At 42.2% G+C, this 20,654-nt stretch overlaps 1 protein-coding gene across 1 annotated transcript in view; it reads right to left on the reverse strand.

Annotated features, from left to right (window-relative positions):
- The window catches only part of LOC106612441 (ATP-binding cassette sub-family G member 1), a 44,314-nt gene extending 24,107 nt beyond the window's left edge, over positions 1–20,207 (reverse strand). Inside the window, exons 1-5 of the mRNA XM_014213566.3 lie at positions 19,693–20,207; positions 17,159–17,402; positions 4,789–4,906; positions 4,169–4,301; positions 3,688–3,738 (exon numbers count right to left, since the gene is read on the reverse strand). Coding sequence (XP_014069041.1) covers positions 3,688–3,738; positions 4,169–4,301; positions 4,789–4,906; positions 17,159–17,402; positions 19,693–19,854 — 708 coding nt within the window. The 5' untranslated portion in view covers positions 19,855–20,207. The remainder of the gene's footprint in view (positions 1–3,687; positions 3,739–4,168; positions 4,302–4,788; positions 4,907–17,158; positions 17,403–19,692) is intronic.
- Positions 20,208–20,654: the final 447 nt, after the last annotated feature.

Raw genomic sequence — 20,654 nt, forward strand, 5'->3', positions numbered from 1 at the left:
GGAGAGACATGAAAATAGCTGTGCAGTGATGCTCCCCATCCAACCTGACAGAGCTTGAGAGGATCTGCAGAGAAGAATTGGAGAAACTACCCAAATACAGGTGTGCAAAGCTTGTAGCATCATACCCAAGAATACTCGAGTGTCACGACCGTCGTATAAATAATTGGACCAAGGCGCAGCGTGAGTAGAGTTCCACATTTTAATAATAGTGAAACTTCCAAAGCAGCAAAGATATAACAATCGTGAAAAATGTAGCGCACATAGGCACTCATACAAAACAATATCCCACATAGCAGGTTGGAAAAAGGACACACTAAGTATTATCCCCAATTAGAGGTAACGATATTCAGCTGCCTCTAATTGGGAACCATACACACACACCAACATAGAAATATAATACCTAGAAACCCCCCTAGTCACGCCCTGACCTAAAACACCATAGAGAACCCCGAGGGCTCTCTATGGTCAGGGCGTGACAGTACCCCCCCCCCCCCCCCCCAAAGGTGCAGACTCCGACCGCAAAACCTGAAACTGGATGGGGAGGGTTAGGGTGGGCTACTAGCGTCGGTGGTGGCTCCGGTGCGGGACGTAGCACCCGCTCAAACCGCTGATCCGGCCATGGAGCCGGGCTGAACGCCATGACCGGGCTGGGCACCGGCGCAGAGGAAGGCTCCGGCCATAGAGCGGGACTGGACGCCGTGCCTAGACTGGGCACCGGCGCAGAGGAAGGCTCCGGCCATGGAGCGGGACTGGACGCCGTGCCTAGACTGGGCACCGGCGCAGAGGAAGGCTCCGGCCATGGAGCGGGACTGGACGCCATGCCTGGATGCCATGCCTGGACTGGGCACCGGCGCAGAGGAAGGCTCCGGCCATGGAGCGGGACTGGACGCCGTGCCTGGACGCCGTGCCTGGACTGGGCACCGGCGCAGAGGAAGGCTCCGGCCATGGAGCGGGACTGGACGCCGTGCCTGGATGCCGTGCCTGGACTGGGCACCGGCGCAGAGGAAGGTTCCGGCCATGGAGCGGGACTGGACGCCGTGCCTGGACTGGGCACCGGCACAGAGGAAGGCTCCGGCCATGGAGCGGGACTGGACGCCGTGCCTGGACTGAGCACCGGCGCAGAGGAAGGCACCGGCCATGGAGCGGGACTGGACACCGTGCCTGGACTGGGCATCGGTGCAGTGGAAGGCGCCGGCCATGGCACCGGCGCAGGAAGCTCCGGGCCATGGACCGTCACTGGAAGCTCCGGGCCGTGGACCGTCACTGGAGGCTCCAGACCGTGGACCGTCACTGTAAGCTCCGGGCCGTGGACCGTCACTGGAGGCTCTGGACTGTGAACCGTCGCTGGAGGTTCCGGGCTGTAGACCGTCGCTGGAGACTCCGGACTGTACACACGCACTGGTGGACGAGTGAACTCTGGACTGTGAACTGTCGCTGGAAGCTCTGGAAGCTCTGGACTGTGAACCGCCGCTGGAAGCTCTGGACTGTGAACCGTCGCTGGAGGTTCCGGGCTGTAGACCGTCGCTGGAGACTCCGGACTGTACACACGCACTGGTGGACGAGTGCTGGGAGCCGGCACGGGACGTACCGGGCTGGGAAGGCGCACTGGAGGCCTGGTGCATGGAGCCGGCACAGGTTGCACCGGACTGATGACACGCTCCTCAGGGCGAGTGCGGGGAGCCGGCACAGGACGTACCGGGCTGGGGAGGTGCACTGTAGGCCTGGTGCGTGGAGCCGGCACAGGTTGCACCGGACTGATGACACGCTCCTCAGGGCGAGTGCGGGGAGCCGGCACAGGGTCTCGCATCCACCTAGTATCTCTTCCCATGTCCAACTCTACTTCACCTCCTGGGCACACTGCTTGGTCCTGTTTAGGTGGGATATTCTGTCACGACCGCCGTATAAATAATTGGACCAAGGCGCAGCGTGAGTAGAGTTCCACATTTCAATAATAGTGAAACTTCCAAAACAACAAAGATATAACGATCGTGAAAAATGTAGCGCACATAGGCACTCATACAAAACAATATCCCACATAGCAGGTGGGGAAAAGGACACACTAAGTATGATCCCCAATTAGAGGTAACGTTATTCAGCTGCCTCTAATTGGGAATCATAAACACACACCAACATAGAAATAAAATACCTAGAAACCCCCCTAGTCACGCCCTGACCTAAAACACCCAGAGGGCTCTCTATGGTCAGGGCATGACATCGAGGCTGTAATCGCTGCCAAAAGTGCTTCAACAAGGTACTGAATAAAGGGTCTGAATACTTATGTAAATGTGATATTTCCGTCTTTTATTTTTGCAAAAAAGAAATCTAACTTATTTTTGCTTTGTCATTATGTGCTATTGTGGGTAGATAGATGAGGGCAAAAAAACAATTTAAGCCATTTTAGAATAAGACTGTAACATAAAATGTGGAAAAAGTCAAGGGGTCTGAATACTTTGCGAAAGCACTGTAACCACATCCCTCCCTCTCAGCAACTTAACGTATACGTCTACATTAATCAAAGATCTAGGGTCAGATACCCAACCCTTATTGCAAACCTTAAAGGAATACTTCGGGATTTTGGCAATGAGGCCCTTTCTCTACTGCCCAGAGTCAGATGAACTAGTGGATACTATTTTTATGTCTAGGAAGGAAGTTAGAGGTAGTTTTGCAAGCCAATGCTAACTAGCGCTAGCACAATGGCTGGAAGTCTATGGTATTTACTAGCATGCTAGCTAGCATATACCCATAGACTTCCAGTCATTGTGCTAACGCTAGTTAGCATTGGCTAGCGAAACTACCTCTAACGTCCTTCATACGGGACAAATCAAATCAAATGTATTTAGAAAGCCCTTCTTACATCAGCTGATATCTCAAAGTGCTGTACAGAAACCCAGCCTAAAACCCCAAACTGCAAGCAATGCAGGTGTAGAAGCACGGTGGCTAGGAAAAACTCCCTAGAAAGGCCAGAACCTAGGAAGAAACCTAGAGAGGAACCAGGCTATGAGGGGTGGCCAGTCCTCTTCTGGCTGTGCCGGGTGGAGATTATAACAGAACATGGCCATGATGTTCAAATGTTCATAGGTGACCAGGAGGGTCAAATAATAATAATCACAGTGGATGTCGAGGGTGTAACAGGTCAGCACCTCAGGAGTAAATGTCAGTTGGCTTTTCATAGCTGATCATTCAGAGTATCTCTACCGCTCCTGCTGTCTCTAGAGAGTTGAAAACAGCAGGTCTGGGACAGGTAGCACGTCCGGTGAACAGGTCAGGATTCCATAGCCGCAGGCAGAACAGTTGAAACTGGAGCAGCAGCACGGCCAGGTGGACTGGGGACAGCAAGGAGTCAAAGAGACATAAAAATAGTATCCCCTAGCTCATCTGGCTCTGGGGAAGTAGATAAAGGGCTTCATTGCCAAAATCCCAAAGAATCAGTTTAAGCATAAGGAGGAGGGCATAATATCTGACCCTGTATCAGTGGTTAGTAGCAACATATATACTCCTTTCCAGCCACCCTCATCATATCACTTTACATCCATTCCAGCCTGTTTAAAGCCAGTACTGACTGCACTAGTGGCAACACTCCAGTGCTGAAATAGTAACTGGTCCTAGTTTCCAGTTTGAGGATCAGGAAACATGCAGGAGATTAAGGTGAGGGAGGATTCTGAAGCCGTTCCCATACAACTCTCTTACCATGTCTCTCTTGCCCTCATCCTTTTCCTGGAGCTTCAGATTAGCAGACACCTAGGAGACAGAGAGGAAGATTTAGTTCACACTTTGGCTTGCGTCCCAAATAAGAGAAACAAAGCCTACGTGTGCAGGTGCATGCAATCTTTCCTGTCTCAGAAGCAACCATGTAGAGAAGGTGTATCTTATTAATGTAAAGAAAGCCCAAGTTTAGGAGTACACAATGTTACATATAAATGCATTGCGTAGAAAAGACATCATGTGGAATAAGGAATTCTGATGCCTCTAAAACATAGCATTTCTATCTGCAGCGCTCTAAATGTTTCACCCGTTTAACTTATTGTTTACTTCTGGAGTGTGTATGCACTGTAATGTGTTTTATCTATTGACTTGCCCTCTTGGCCAGGTCTCCTTTGTAAAATAGGTATTCTGACCTCAATGGGACTTCCTGGATAAATAAAGGTTAAATAAAATGTAAAACAATTACCATCATGGCCTCCTGTACTGTGAGGTGAGGCAGAAGCATGTCATCCTGCATGATGTAGCACGAGACCTTCCTGAAAGAGCGCAGGTCACGAGGCTGTCCATTGATCAAGATCTCCCCCTTCATCCCTGTTTCCCTACAGACAGAGAGCAAAGTAATACCTGGGTTATGCATTTGATCCATATGATGGACTTGATTTATATCTGTGTTTAAAAGAGAGGTGAACAATAGAAATAGAAACAACAGAGAACAGATATTAACGTAAACAACATGAACAACACTTATTTCCCAAGTGGTCATCAATTGGAAGAGGACTAAACAGTTCAAACATGAAAACATACACATAAAATAAATAAATTGAAAATATACAAAAATGCATACAGTAATCATTCTCAAAAATGTATTTCAAGACATGGGTCAATGTTAAATGATTGCGAATGAACGTGCCGCTTGGCGTCACCCTGCGAGAGTCACAGCAAGGTAACACCAAGCTGCAGCAAGGCATTTTATAATTACAACTTTTTAATGCCCAGAACTGTAGGTGTGGCGTGATTCTTGTAAGTTACTCATCTATCAGTGACCTTTACACCTATTGGGTGTTAAGTGTCAGGCCTGTGGCTCACCTGTAGCCGGACAGAATATTCATCAGCGTAGATTTCCCAGCTCCTGAGGGACCCATGATGGCCACCAGGCCACCGCTGGTAAATTTCCCAGAGATCCCTTTCAGCAGGGTCTTGTAACCTGAAAGCCGGGTACAAAAGAAAGCAGAACCTTATAAAACCCTCCATCAGCCTCACAATGGCACTTCAGGCTTTCAGCTTCACACAATACCTGCTTAAATCTGTCTCCAAACCATGTATTCCCTCCTCGAATACATCCCTCTGTGTTTCGGGCTAAAAGGGCGTATTTGTATTTCGTGTTTTCTGAGTGAATGCACCTATCTGGGTGGGTGTCTATTACATTGTAATCTCCTCATGCTCACATTTCAGACCACAGAACATGCTCGGTATTAGAAGGGTTCCCACCCAAACATGCTCATGGTGTGATTCAAATCAACCCACACTGTGGGAGTAACGTTTTTTGGGGCGCTTTTTGAGAAGCATTTTGTGCTGCATTTATAAAATATGCTTTATAAATGAAGTTATTTTTATATGTTTTAGAATTCATTCCCTTTTTACATGAGCTGTTTATCTATTCTGTTTGAACAGCCCATTTGTGTCAATGGTGAACACACTGTTGTTCCAGCCCAGCACTAGCACACCCGATTCAAGACCTTGATTATTTAGATCCGGTGTGTTAGTGCTGGGCTAGAACAAAAATGTATAACCCAGTGGCCAAGGTCTCAGTACTAGAGTTGAGAAACATTGCCTCACTCTAAATCAATCGTATATGATAACACTGTAAATAGAATGGAAATTAAATCATCCCCTGGCCATAAGCATGCAGAAGGGAGTGGAATGGCCTATAGTAACCTGCTATTCACCTAATGGACACAGCTAGCTGAACGCTAATCCAGTTGATTGCGGTGGCTGCCAGTTTAATTGGATTTTCTGTTATAATCCTTCAGAGCGATACACAAATACCTCTGACCTTTTCTGTCCTCTTTTAATGGAACCTAGTGTCCCTGCTAGGAGGAGAGGATGCACTTTAGTAACCTCTCCCTTGTGAGGACACAGCATGTAAGCCATGCAGTGTGTGCATAGACAGTAATTGACTGGTTCAGGAAGGGCATGTTCATAACTTGTTCATTTGACGGTTTTTCTTTATTTTTACTATTTTCTACATTGATAATAGTGTAGACATCAACACTATGAAATAACACATATGGAATCATGTAGTAACCAAAAAGTATTAAACAAATCAAAATATATTTTATATTTGAGATTCTTCAAAGTAGCCACCCTTTGTTTTGATGACAGCTTTGCACACTTATTTCATAGTTTTGATGTCTTCACTATTATTCTACAATGTAGAAAATGGTCAAAATAAAGAAAAACCTTTGAATGAGTAGGTGTATCCAAACTTTTGACTGTTACTGTATGCCTAGTTGGTGTTGAATCCCACTATAAATGGTACATCCTTCAACAGACAAGTGAAAATATATCCAAACCCTGGTTCACTATACTCATGTGATGAGTAACCTTTTGTCTGAGACTAAAGATAATGCCTAGTCTTTAGCTCAGCAGGCTAACGTGGTTTGAGTCGTGACAATTGTCAGCATGTTACAGCAAGAGAACTGAACAAACATGTGAGAAACAAATTCAAGTTCCATCGATCTATCCTACTCAGAAAGGGAGTTGGAGGTAAACAAATATCATGTATTTACAAAATCAATTACTTTCAATTATTTGAGTCCAAAGCATGACCACAGGAAACGTCACAGATGTCGGTGTCCATATCTGCATGGTATTGGACAGAAACTGTCAAAAATGTTTTTCAAACAAACATGGTAAAAACAAAGCAGGTAACCAAATTCTGCAAAGACTTGTATTACACCCAATGAGCACATGTGAACAATAGGATTAATCACAGTTCATTGGATTGGTTGCATTCACTGAAATACCCATGTTCTTGCCCTTTTGCAAAATAATGACAGAGTAGGCTATACAGAAAGGTCGAAATCACACACACTGCATAAAATCTGAGCTTTGGAAGAGGATAACAAGTATGTAGTACCCATTTAATATGAGTTAAACAATTTGGTTCAACAGGTTTTAGGGTGGGCAGCTAAATAAGTGAGTTTGATTTGTCTTAATACATACTCCCCTGAAGTTAAAATAAGTGCAATAAAGTTGCATTAAGTGCTTTTCAACTGACCTGTATGGTCCAAATATATATTTCAGATGTGTATGGGGAAAATTAAAGATGGTCTAAAAAGAGGTGAAAGAGTTCCTGTGTAGTGGGGTAATATTTATCATACGCATATTATATATCAGGGTTCCCCAACTGGCCCACCAGCAATATTATTTGTCCCCCCCCCCCCCCCCCCCCCCAAAGGCCCCCAAATGAATTATTAATATTTTTTTCATAAAAGTAAATAATAATAATAAAATAATCTCAGACTCGAGATGCAAAAACTCCCAAATGCAATGTCCCAAAAAGGAAGTTACCCTACCTAAAGAACGCAAAAAGTTACATTTTAACTTAATTCATGTAGAGAGGGAATGCAGGAGACAGTCAACAATTTTCTGCCACTGAAACGTAAAGCTGCAGCCGCAGCACAGTCAATAGGAGGTGAACAGCACCTGGTGCTGAAAATATAGCTAACTTGTTATGCAAGTGTTGCACAGCAACAGATGGAGAAAACCTACACCGGTCGAGTAAAATATTTTAACAATTATTTAATTTTAATTTGACTTTACAAACAAGAGGGCTTAATTGGAATCTATTTCTTCCGAGCCTAGGCTTATATAGACCCGTCATTCAGGGCAGAGTCCCACCTGTTTTAAGCTCCACCTGTTTAGCAAGTACAAGGCCAAAGTTTGGACACACCTACTCATTCAAGGGTTTTTATTTATTTTTACTATTTTCTACATTGTAGAATAATAGTGAAGACATCAAAACTATGAAATAACAAATATGGAATCATGTGGTACCCAAAAAATGGTTAAACCAATCAAAATATATTTTATATTTGAGATTCTTCAAATAGCCACACTTTGCCTTGATGACAGCTTTGCACACTCTTGGCATTCTCTCAACCAGCTTCATGAGGTAGTCACCTGGAATGCATTTCAATTAACAGGTGTGGCTTTTTAAAAGTTAATTTGTGGAATCTCTTTCCTTCTTAATGCGTTTGATACAATCAGTTGTGTTGTGACAATGTAGGTGGGATATACAGAAGATAGCCCTATTTGGTAAAAGACCAAGTCCATATTATGGAAAGAACATCTCAAATAAGAAAAGAGAAACAACAGTCCATCATTACTTTAAGAACTTTGAAAGTTTATTCAAGTGCAGTCGCAAAAACCATCAAGCGCTATGATGAAACTGGCTCTCATGAGGACCGCCACAGGAATGGAAGACCCAGAGTTACCTCTGCCGCAGAGGATAAGTTCATTAGAGTTACCAGCCTCTATAAGGGCTCAGGGCCAGACCCAGATGCAGACACGGGAGGCAGACGGTTTGAGAATTTTATATTTATTAGTTCCAAAAAGGGTAGGCAAGAGAATGGTCGAAGACAGGCAAAAGGTCAAAACCATATCAGAGACCAGGAGGTACGGAGTGGCAGGCAGGCTTGAGGTCAGGGCAGGCAGACTGGTCAGGCAGGCGGGAACGGAGTCCAGAAAACAGGCAAGGGTCAAAACCGGGAGGACTAGCAAAAGAGAGAATAGCAAAAGCAGGAGCACGGGAAAAACACGGTGGTTGACTTGAAACAGACAAAACGAACTGACACAGAGAGACAGGAAACACAAGGATAAATACACTGGGGAAATAAGCGGCATCTGGAGGGGGTGGAGACAATCACAAGGACAGGTGAAACAGATCAGGGCGTGACAGCCTCAGAAATTGCAAACCAAATAAATGCTTCACAGAGTTCAACAGACACATCTCAACATCATGTTGGTTCCGTTTCTCTGTGCTCCGTTTTATTTACTTAACCTCTCTAGGGTAGGGGGCAGTATTTTGACGTCCGGATGAAAGGCGTGCCCAAATTAAACTGCCTGCTACTCAGGCTCAGAAGGTAGGATATGCATATTGTTAGTAGATTTGGATTGAAAACCCTCTGAAGTTTCTAAAACTCTTTGAATGATGTCTGTGAGTATAACAGAACTCATATGGCAGGCAAAAACATGAGAAAAATCCAACCAGGAAGTGTGGAAATCTGAGGTTTGTAGTTTTTCAAGTGATTGTCTATAGAGTATATAGTGACTTAGGGTACATTTTGCAATTCCTAAGCCTTCCATTAGATGTCAACAGTCTTTAGAACGTTGTTTCATGCTTCTACTGTGAATAGGGAGAGAATAAGAGCTCCTGAAAGTAGATGAGTGAGAAAATGACATGAGCTCAGTGGCGCGCGCTCACATGAGAGTTAGCTGTGTTCCTTTTCTTTTTTGAAGACATTGGAATTGTCCGGTTGGAATATTACTGAAGATTTATGATAAAAACATCCTAAGGATTGATGCTATACATCGTTTGACATGTTTCTTACGAACGTAAATATAACTTTTTTTGACTTTTCGTTGTGACATTTTGCGCGCGCTTCCTGCATTTGAAGTAGTGGACTAACGCGCGAACAAAAAGGAGGTATTTGGACATAAATGAGGAACTTTATCGAACAAAACAAACATTTATTGTGGAACTGGGATTCCTGGGAGTGCATTCTGATGAAGATCATCAAAGGTAAGTGAATATTTATAATGTAATTTTTGTCATTTCTGTTGACTCCAAAATGTATGGCTTGTTTTGATATCTGAGCGCTGTACTCAGATTATTGCAGAATTTGCTTTCGCCGTAAAGCTTTTTTGAAATCTGACACAGCGGTTGCATTAAGGAGAAGTGTATCAATAATTCTTTGAATAACTGTTGAATATTTTATCAACGTTTATGATGAGTATTTCTGTAAATTGATGTGCTCATTTACCGGAAGTTTTGGGAGGCAAAACATTTCTGAACATTACACGCCAATGTAAAATGGGGTTTTTGGATATAAATATGAACTTTATCGAGCAAAACATACATGTATTGTGTAACATGAAGTCCTATGAGTGCCATCTGATAAAGATCATCAAAGGTTAGTGATTCATCTTAGCTGTATTTCTGGTTTTTGTGACGCCTCTCCTTGCTTGGAAAATGGCTGTGTAGTTTTTCTTGTCTCGGCGCTGTCCTAACATAATCTAATGTTATGCTTTCGCCGTAAAGCCTTTTTGAAATTGGACAATGTGGTTTGATTAACGAGAAGTGTATCTTTAAAATGGGATATAATAGTTGTATGTTTGAGAAATTTGAATTATGAGATTTTTGTTGTTTTGAATTTGCCGCCCTGCTATTTCACTGGCTGTTGAATAGTGTGTCCCGCAGGTGGGAAGCTGGCATCCCACATACCCCAGAGAGGTTTAACAAATAAGGAACACTCAAAATGTGCACTTATAAATCATAACAATTTTAATCAAAATACAACTGTAGACAGAAGTGAAAGATCAAAGATCAAACATTCAACTGATGTCTCTCCTGAGTTCTGCCCCATAGGAAAAGTCCCAAGTTATTTTCAGCCCTAGTGATGTTACTGCCTACGTCATTACCTGCTACTCATCCGACCAAGCCCATGCATACACAGCTATACAAACTTGCAAGAGAGATACAATAGTTCCAGTGTTTTCTAAGGCCTCAGCAGTAAATGTCCACTCCCCCATGTCCACTCCCCCCTTATAATGAATATACATATTGTTAAACTGTAGTCTAGGACCCTATACATGTGGAAGGGGGGTGTGGGGGGGGGGGGGTACCATAGCCCCTCCCCTTCTATTAATACAACATAAGCATAATCAATTATTATAATACATCAAACATGTGGTGCAGCCCCTATCATGACCCCAATTTGACCCCATCAATCAACTGTTCAGAGGAGACTGTGTGAATCAATCCTTTATGGCCGAATTGCTGCAAAGAAACGTCTACTTAAGGACACCAAAAAGAAGAAGAGACTTGCTTGGGCCAAGAAACACGAGCAATAGACATTAGACCGGTGGAAATTTGTCCTTTTGTCTGGAGTCCAAATTGGAGATTTTTGGTTCCAACTGCCGTGTCTTTGTGAGACGCGGTGTGGGTGAACGGATGATCTCTGCATGTGTATTTCCCACCGTAAAGCATGGAGGAGGAGGTGTTATGGTGTGGGGGTGCTTTGTTGGTGACACTGTCTATGATTTATTTATAATTCAAGGCACACTTAACCAGCATGGTTACCACAGCATTCTGCAGCGATACGCCATCTCATCTGGTTTGGGCTTAGTGGGACACCTCCAGGCTGTGTAAAGGCTATTTGACCAAGAAGGAGAGTGATGGAGCGCTGCATCAGATGACCTGGCCTCTACAATCCCCCGACCTCAACCAAATTGAGATGGTTTGGAATGAGTTGGACCGCAGAGTAAAGGAAAAGCTGCCAACAAGTGCTCAGCATATGTGGTAACTCTTTCAAGACTGTTAGAAAAGCATTCCAGGTGAAGCTGGTTGAGAGAATGTCAAGCATGTGCAAAGCTGTCATCAAGGCAAAGGGTGGCTATTTGGCGAATCTCAAATATAAAATATATTTAGATTTGTTTAACACTTTTTGGTTACTACATGATTCCATATGTGTTATTTCATAGTTTTGATGTCTTCACTATTATTCTACAATGTAGAAAATAGTCCAAATAAAGAAAAACCCTTGAATGAGTAGGTGTTCTAAAAACTTTTGACCAGTAGTGTATATCCATTGTTTAGCTGGAATGGAATGTTCATATCCTGTGTACACAGAGTGTACAAAACATTAGGAACACTTTCCTAATATTGAGTTGCACCCCGTTTGCCCTTAGAACAGCCACAATTCGTTTGGGCATGGACTATAAGGTGTCAAAAGCATTCCACAGGGATACTGGCCCATGTTGACTCCAATGCTTTCCACAGTTCTGTCAGGAGGAATGGGCCAAAATTCACCCAACTTATTGTGGGAAGCTTGTGGAAGGCTACCCGAAACATTTGACCCAAGTTAAACAATTTAAAGGCAATGTTACTAAATACTAATTGAGTGAATGCAAACTTCTGACCTACTGGGAATGTGATGAAAGAAATAAAAGCTGAAATAAATCATTCTCTACTATTACTCTGACATTTCACATTCTTAAAATAAAGTGGTGATCCTAACTGACCTAAGACAGGGAATTTTTATTAGGATTAAATGTCAGGAATTCTGAAAAACTGAGTTTAAATGTATTTGACTAAGGTGTATGTAAACTTCCAACTTCAAATTTTGAATAAAAAACATGATTATTTGTCTCTCTGAAATGAAACCATCAAGTGATAGATTTTAAACAAATACATGTATGTCATTGAACAGCCCCATGCCATGATTAGATAGTGAAAAACACACCAATCTCTTTCATAATTCATTTAAACAATAAAAGCTAATTAACCAACATTTCTGAAAATTGATATATAGTGTTTTGGAATGAAACTCTTCAATTGTCATTTCACTCTCAATATGAAAATACACTCTTTTGTACCAAATGATTCAAAAGTAGTGAATAGTCATTTGTTAAACCATCAAAGCTATATCAAAGCTATTTTTAGTGAGAGGAGGTCCTCATCCATGTCCCCTGACAGCAGGTTTAGTCTTCATGTATCTTTCATGTAGAAAGAGATCTGGGCCCATATTCACAAAGCATCTCAGAGTAGGAGTGCTCATCTAGGGTCAGATTTGCCTTTTAAATCATAATGAATAAGAGTGAGAACCTGATCCTTGATCAGCACTCCTACTCTGAGGTGCTTTGTGAATGCGGGCCCTGACCTCGTTATTGAGACACAAACAATTCTGATGCAAATTCCTTTTGGATAAGAGGCACAGATCACAGATTATCCTACAGAGTCTTGAATCCCTCCAGGGGAGAGAGAGAAAGAGAAAAAATGACAGACATGATGCTACAGCACACACACTAGTCAAAGAAACTAGACCATACTACTCTGATACTATATATTTGTCCAATCTGATTTTGTCACTGCCACTTTTAGCTTTGAGAAGGAGATAGAGACAGACAGACAGACAGACAGACAGACAGACAGACAGACAGACAGACAGACAGACAGACAGACAGACAGACAGACAGACAGACAGACAGACAGACAGACAGACAGACAGACAGACAGACAGACAGACAGACAGACAGACAGACAGACAGACAGACAGACAGACAGACAGACAGACAGACAGACAGACAGACAGACAGACAGACAGACAGACAGACAGTTTCCTTTTCGTATTGACTACAAATATTTGCTGGACAGCTTGATGGCCCAGTTTCCATTTCAGTCAAGCAGGAACAATACAGGCTGTAATGTTGCTGAGACCTAAAAAGCCTGGCAGGGACAATGATCAATTCCATGAGGTCAGACAGAAGTTCCCATCATCTGAATCAAACGTCAATTCAATTTAGATTACCTACATTTCCTTCATGCTCATTGTTGTGTTTTTTGTTTAAGTAGAATACATGCATCTTACTGTAGGCTGCCTTTGAATGATTAGGTTACACGCTAGATTAGGTTACATGTTTATATTCTCCTCTTCTATATCTTAATGTCTTTCTACATGTTTCTCTGACCTAGACAGACGGACAGACGCACAGACAGACAGAAGGTGCAGGTCTGCATGCCAATGAACATCCAGAAGGAGAGTACTAATGAAGACAACAGTGCCTTGCTATGATGGGAGGAAGGTCCCTCCAGTAAAGACGTGCCAGAGCTACTAGCCAGCTGTGCAGTTGCGTCAACACGGATTCCCAGAAACACTACCACCAGAACCCAATTCCAAATGCAAAGCAACCTTGCTAACAAATCTCTCTCTCAGATCTTGTGGGAGAGCAATCACTTACCCGGAGGGAGTAAGGATGTGCCTATTCAAAGGCTAACAAGTAATAGCTTACTTTGTTTACAGTAATTTGTATGATGGCACGTCTTTGAAGCAGTAGCCTTCCGGCCCTCTCAAAATCAAATCAACTTTTATAATGGTTGGTGATTCTTAAAATGGTCAGTGGGATGGAGTGTTGTCGGGCAGCTTATTCCTCTAAAAGGTGATTTGGGGTCCCTAACTGGAGCTGATACTTGTTATGTGTTATCTGAACACTAGATGTTAAAAGCTTCATTGAACCACAAAACAAGATCCATGCAAAATCAATCTAGTGGCTATTTCTGCCTACAAATATGCAAATCCACATTTATATATGATAATCCACATCCACAATCATTGCGTAACATCATGCAGCTCTGCGTATCCATGTAAAAATGTCTCTAGATATACAGTCGCTAGTAAAAGTTTACACACTCCTTGCACAATCTTCATATTTTTCAGCCTTAAAATTACATCTAAAGAGGCAATATCTTTTTTTTTTAATCCTTCCGATCTACGCAACCTACTCCAGATTTTCAAAGTGAAAGAGAAAATATAGAAAATTTTTCAAATGAATAAAAAGTTATATTAAGATGTTTGATTGCGTATGTCTTCACACCCCAGAGTTAATACTTGGTGGATGCATCTTTGGCAGCCATTACAGCTGTGAATAATTTAAAATAACATTCTAACAACTTTGCACAACTCTTAGGGCAACATTTATTGATTGTTTTTGTCAAAACTGCTCAAGCTCAGTAAATTCGGTCGGGAATTATTGATGGAAAGCATTATTTAAACCTTGTCTTTAAATTTCAAGCAAATTTAAGTCAGGAATGAGACTGGACCACTCAGAAACACTTAACACACATTGGAAAGCTATTCTGGTGTGTATTTGGTATTAAAATTTGTGCAATTGTCCCACTGAAAAATTAAACTCTATACCAGGGTTAAGTTTTCAGAAGAATGAGGCAGGGTTTATGCAAACTTTTTACCTAGGCATTGCTCCTTTCATAATTATTTTTATCCTGACAAACTCACCAGTCCCTTTCGGTAACAAGTCTGCCCATAACGTGATGCTAGAACATTCGGCAGCTCCGGATGCGTATACAAAATTCCACTACGACCTCCGATGAGCCACCAAACAGGCAAAGCATCAATACAGGACTAAGATAAAATCGTCGGATGTAGCAGGGCTTGCAAACTATAACGGATTACAATGGGAAACCCAGCTGTGAGCTGCCCAGTGACGCCTGCCTTACAGACAAGCTAAATGTCTTCTATGCTCGCTTCAAGGCAAGCAACACTGAACCATACATGAGAGCGTCAGCTGTTCCAGACTACTGCGTGATCTCACTCTCCGTAGCCAATGTGAATAAGACCTTAAACAGGTTAACATTCACGAGGCCGTAGGGCAAGATGGATTACCAGGATGCATACTGAAAGTTTGCGCTGATCAGCTGGCAATGTCTTCACGGACATTTTCAACCTCTCCCTGATCCGGTCTGTAATGTTTCAAGCAGACCACCATAGTCCCTGTGCCCAAGAATGCCAAAGTAACCTATCTAAATGACTATCGCCCAGTAGCACTCACATCTGTAGCGATGAAATGCTTTGAAAGGCTAGTCATGGCTCACAACAACACCATCATTTACGACACCTTGGACCCACTCGAATTCGCATACCGCCCCAACAGATCAACAGATGACGCAATCTCTATTGCACTCCACACTGCACTCTCCCACCTGGATAAGAGGAACACCTATGTGAGATTGTTGTCACTGACTACAGCTAAGCATTCAATCCCATAATGCCCTCCAAGCTCATCACTAAGCTCAGGACCCTGGGACTGAACACCTCCCTCTGCATTTGGATCCTGGACTTCCTGACGCGCCGCCCCTAGGTGGTGAGAGTAGGCAACAATATATCCGCCATGCTGACCCTCAACATGGGGGCCCCACGACTGCGTGGCCGTGCACGACTCCAACACCTCATTAAGTTTGCTGACAACATGACGGTGGTAGGTAGGGCTGATGACAGACAACAATGAGACAGCCTATAGGGAGGAGGTCAGTGACCTGGCAGGGCGGTGCCAGGACAACAACCTTTCCCTCCACATCAGCAAGAGAAAGGAGCTGATCGTGGAATACAGAAAATGGAGGGCCGAGCACGCCCCCATCCACATCATCAACAGGACTGTAGTGGAGTGGGTTTTGATTCAAGTTCCTCGGTGTACACATCAATAAGGACATGGTCCACACAAACACACACCAACACAATTGTAAAGAAGACACAACAACACCTCTTCCCCCTCAGGAGGCTGAAAAGATTTATCATGGGTCCTCAGATCCTCAAAAAGTTCTACAGCTGCACCATTGAGAACATTTTGACTGGCTGCATCACTGCTTGGTATGACAACTGCTAGGCATCTGACTGCAAGGCGCTACAGAGAGTAGTGCGTATGGCCCAGTACATCACTGGGGCCGAGCTCCCTGCCATCCAGGACCTCTATACCAGGACCTCTGGGCCCTAAATATTGTCAAAGACTCCAGCCACCCAAGTCATAGACTGTTCTCTCTGCTGCCGCATGGCAAGTGGTACCGATACACAAAGTCTGGAACCAACTGGACCCTGAACAATTTCTACACCCCCAAGCTATAAGACTGCCTAAATAGTTAAAGTGGCAATATGTAACTTTTTGGGCGACCCAACCAAATTCACATAGAAATGTGAACTATAGATCTATCATTCTACTTGAATTATAGATCTATCATTCTAAGAAGCAGTAGATCAGTTCTATGAGCACTATTTCAATGCTTCCCTTTCTTAAGTTTTGTTTTTGCATCTTTTACTTTCAATTTTTCTACACCAGTTTCAAACAACTGAAACAACAATATTTTGGTTTATGGGAAATATATTTCACAGCGGTTTAGACGGTACAATGATTCTCTACACTATACTAGCTTATTTTGTCACATAAACTGAAATTAGGCGACCTATTAGAGTTCTGGCAACCAGGAAATGGCGGATGGATTTCTGCATAGTGCAACTTTAACCAAATAGCTACCCAGACTATCTACATTGACTACCCTTTACGCTCTTTTGACTCATCACATATGCTGCTGCTACTGCTTATTATGTATCCTGTTGCCTAGTCACTTTACCCCTACCTATATGTACATATATACCTCGATTACCTCGTACCCCTTCAAATCGACTCGGTACTGGTACGCCGTGTATATAGCCAAGTTATCTTTACTCATTGTGTATGTATTCCTTGTGTTATTATCTTTCTATTGTTTTTTTATTTTTCTCTCTGCATTGTTAGGTAGGGCCCGTAAGCATTTTACTGTTAGTCTACATCTGTTGTTTGATTTGATTAGAAAAATACAATTCCTCAGAAACGCCTATAACGCACCCACCTTTCTTTCCCCACCATGGTCCCTCAGGAACTGAGTAGCAGACATCTTTGAATTCAATGTTAACTGCTGGTCGACGTGGCAGGTAGGAAAAACGTTGGGCTTCAGTTAGACTGTTCTCCACTTTCTTGAGATGCCCATGTAATAATGGAGTCTGTTGACTTCTCACATGATTGGATACCACCTCATCGATAGATACACATACAGTTCTGGGGTCCAGCATCAGATCAGGAGGCCCATTGGTGTTCTGGTGATGATGGAGAGAGAGGTACAATAGGTGGTTTGGGGTATAAAATGATTGAATTATCAAAAGGTTAGCAAACAAAGTGTGGCAGGTTACACTGGCCACCTCACCACTTGTTTTGATAACAATCATAGACAATTCTTGTGATGCAAGGAATGACAGTGCATGACATCCAAATGATAGTTTCAAACATTTGAGGCTATACATTGTTTGTTTACGATCTTCTTATTTAAAGAAAAAAAATGAGTAAAAAAACATTGGGTTATTATAGACCCAGACAGTTTTCTTAAGCCTGAGAGGCATTTATAAGTTATATTCTTCAAGAATCAATGTCAATAATTGTAATTTGACCACTAAACAGATCCCAGACAACAATCAAACTTGAATACAATAAAGATATCTTAAAAAACAATTAATTGATACGACATGTACATATCTGATCATTTCACCTTTCAGATTACGATTTAGGCAAAGTGCATATTGGCATAGGCTACTGTTGGCTACTGCAGAGTAGCCTAATCTGTTTCTATCTATATGCAGTGTGCCGGGGTTACAATCGGACAAAGCTTAGCTTACGCTGAGCACAAAGAAAAACAACAGCCATGCAATAATTAGCCTGATACTGATGAACTACATGGTATGTGTTAACTACATATGCAAATTCAGTAATTCAATATTGATTATTGAAGAATGACGGCAAGTCATTCTATCTGTGGTTCATACACAAAATAATGCTGGGTTGTTTGGTTGACCCAACTGCTGGGTTAGAGGCACTGGGTCACTTAGTTGGATTGTTTTCTTTAAAAAGAGCAAGGTTGGGTTGTTGATGCTGGGTTATTGGTGCTGGGTTATTGAGACATGTAGATATGTACTATACCTAGTTCAGTAGGGGTGTGGCTTTCAGATTGTTGTAAGAGTAAATGTCATTCTTGTTCATCTGTTCTGTTGTATAGTTATCACATGTTATGGTTGAACATTTAAATTTTTGTAGCTTCAATGAGCCTTATAGAAGTGTATAAGTTCCCTAAAAGCCTACACAAATCCCAATGTCGGGATAGATACCACCTTATTATAATATGTAATAAATAATCTTAATATTCTAGAAGAATGTGCAAAATAATAAAGATTTTAACGAAACATTTTATTTGCAGTATCTAAACTTAACATGGTGAGAAGGAATGACATTTACTCTCTGATAATATTGATCAGAAAGCCACACCCTAATAAGCCACACCTGCTGAAAATAACCTAGTTACATAAAAAAAACACAGCTGCTAGGTCAACCCAGCATGAAATTAAAAATACCCAATTGATGGTTAAATTAACCCATGTTTGGGTAATCCCAACAACCCAACATGTTGAGTTATTCACGCAACCCAACTGTCTTGGTCAAAATAACACAGCATATGCTCTTTCCAATATTTACCCAGCCCTGGGGTACCAAATAATCCAAATTGGGTTCTTTTTAAGCCAGCATTTTTTTTATGGCCATAAATTAAAACAAAAGGCCTAAATGAGAAACTCACACACTGATATAGTCATGTTGCCTAATAATCAACAAATATTGTTATCATTATTGAAATTATCATGATTTGAAAAGGCAAAACATCTATTAAAGTATTTCCCACAGTATTGACACAATCATAATGCGTTTCCATTATTTGTAGAGGGGTTATCACAGTTCATCTTCTCATTTAGGCTGCCTATTATGATGAACAATTTTGGATGAACAGAACTGATCGGCTATGAAAAGCCAACTGTCATTTACTGTGATTATTATTATTTGACCCTGCTGGTCATCTATGAACATTTGAACATCTTGGCCATGTTCTGTTACAATCTCCAGAAGCCAGAAGAGGACTGGCCACCCCTCATAGCCTGGTTCCTCTCTAGGTTTCTTCCTAGGTGCTGGCCTTTCTAGGGAGTTTTTCCTAGCCACCGTGCTTCTACACCTGCATTGCTTGCTGTTTGGGGTTTTAGGCTGGGTTTCTGTACAGCACTTTGTGACATCAGCTGATGTAAGAAGGACTTTATAAATACATTTGATTGATTTAAATTGGATTGATAGCAAAATGCTGATCAGACATGTTCATTTATAGAAATGCATTGAAAGAAATGCACAACTTGCCAGGCCAACATTGTAAATAAGCATTTGCTCATAATTAACTTGCCTGGTTAAATAAAGGTTAAATAAAAGGATGAAAATATGTCATTAAAGAAAATACCATCAATATTATCACAATACATTGTCACAATCACGTTATTCATGTTTAATGAATAAGAGTTTTCTTACCATTATGATGGAGTTAGTGACAGTGGCGTTATTAACAGAAAAGGCTGCCATAACACAATCCATTCCGCCTAGAATTTTTTTCGCAAATAAAAGGACAAAAATATCCCACCTAATAACCTGCACACATCTGTTGCATCGCCGCTTCGTGTGCACTGCGCTCATAAAAAAAATATGTTCACTCTTTCCAGTTGTATTCTTTCCCGCGTGTCTTGCCTGCCCTGTGCCCAGGACGAAATCAGTAGCCTATTTGTTTACAAGCGCACAACCAACCACAGTGTTTAGAATGTGACGTCACAGACCGGACCGGCGACAACTGAAGGTGTATTGGTTGAAGGAGCATACATGGACAAAGACGCTCGCCTCTCCAGGTTGTTGTTCGTCGAATTGCACAATACGCATCTAATCTTCAGTGTGCCAGACACGATGTAGGCCTAGAATACAAACATTATAATAGGCTAAGTAGCTGAGCTGAGATTACGTTCTCTTACGCTTCGAACACACCAACAGCTTTATTGCATTTTGGTACACCAGAATTACATTCATTTCCAATGAAACGCTGCGTTTGCCTTTCAGCATTGCGTTGCAGAGGCAGTTGCAGTGCGTTCGGTGTGGTGCATAAATTGGATTTATCGAACATATGCGTCAATCGGTATGCGTAGACGGCTTGACAGAAATGGTAGCAGAAGGTGAATGTTGAACTTTTATTGCATACATATCCAGACGATGTTACGTATTATTTTGCGCTATCGACTGTCGGTGTGTTGGAAACGTTATGCTAACAACAACATTGATACTTGTAAAAATGTCAATTCTGAAAACGTTTACCTGTACACATGTTTGTCCTGTACAAACTGGGGTGCTGAAATTCTAACGTTTAATAAAAACTTGTATCAAATACATCTGCAAGAGAATGGGTTTGTGCCAATTGGGAAAGGGGGATACCTAAATCCAACGTATGCACT

This window comes from Salmo salar, chromosome 09 (assembly GCF_965601325.2).
Source record: "Salmo salar chromosome 09, fSalSal1, whole genome shotgun sequence".
Classification (NCBI taxonomy): domain Eukaryota; kingdom Metazoa; phylum Chordata; class Actinopteri; order Salmoniformes; family Salmonidae; genus Salmo; species Salmo salar.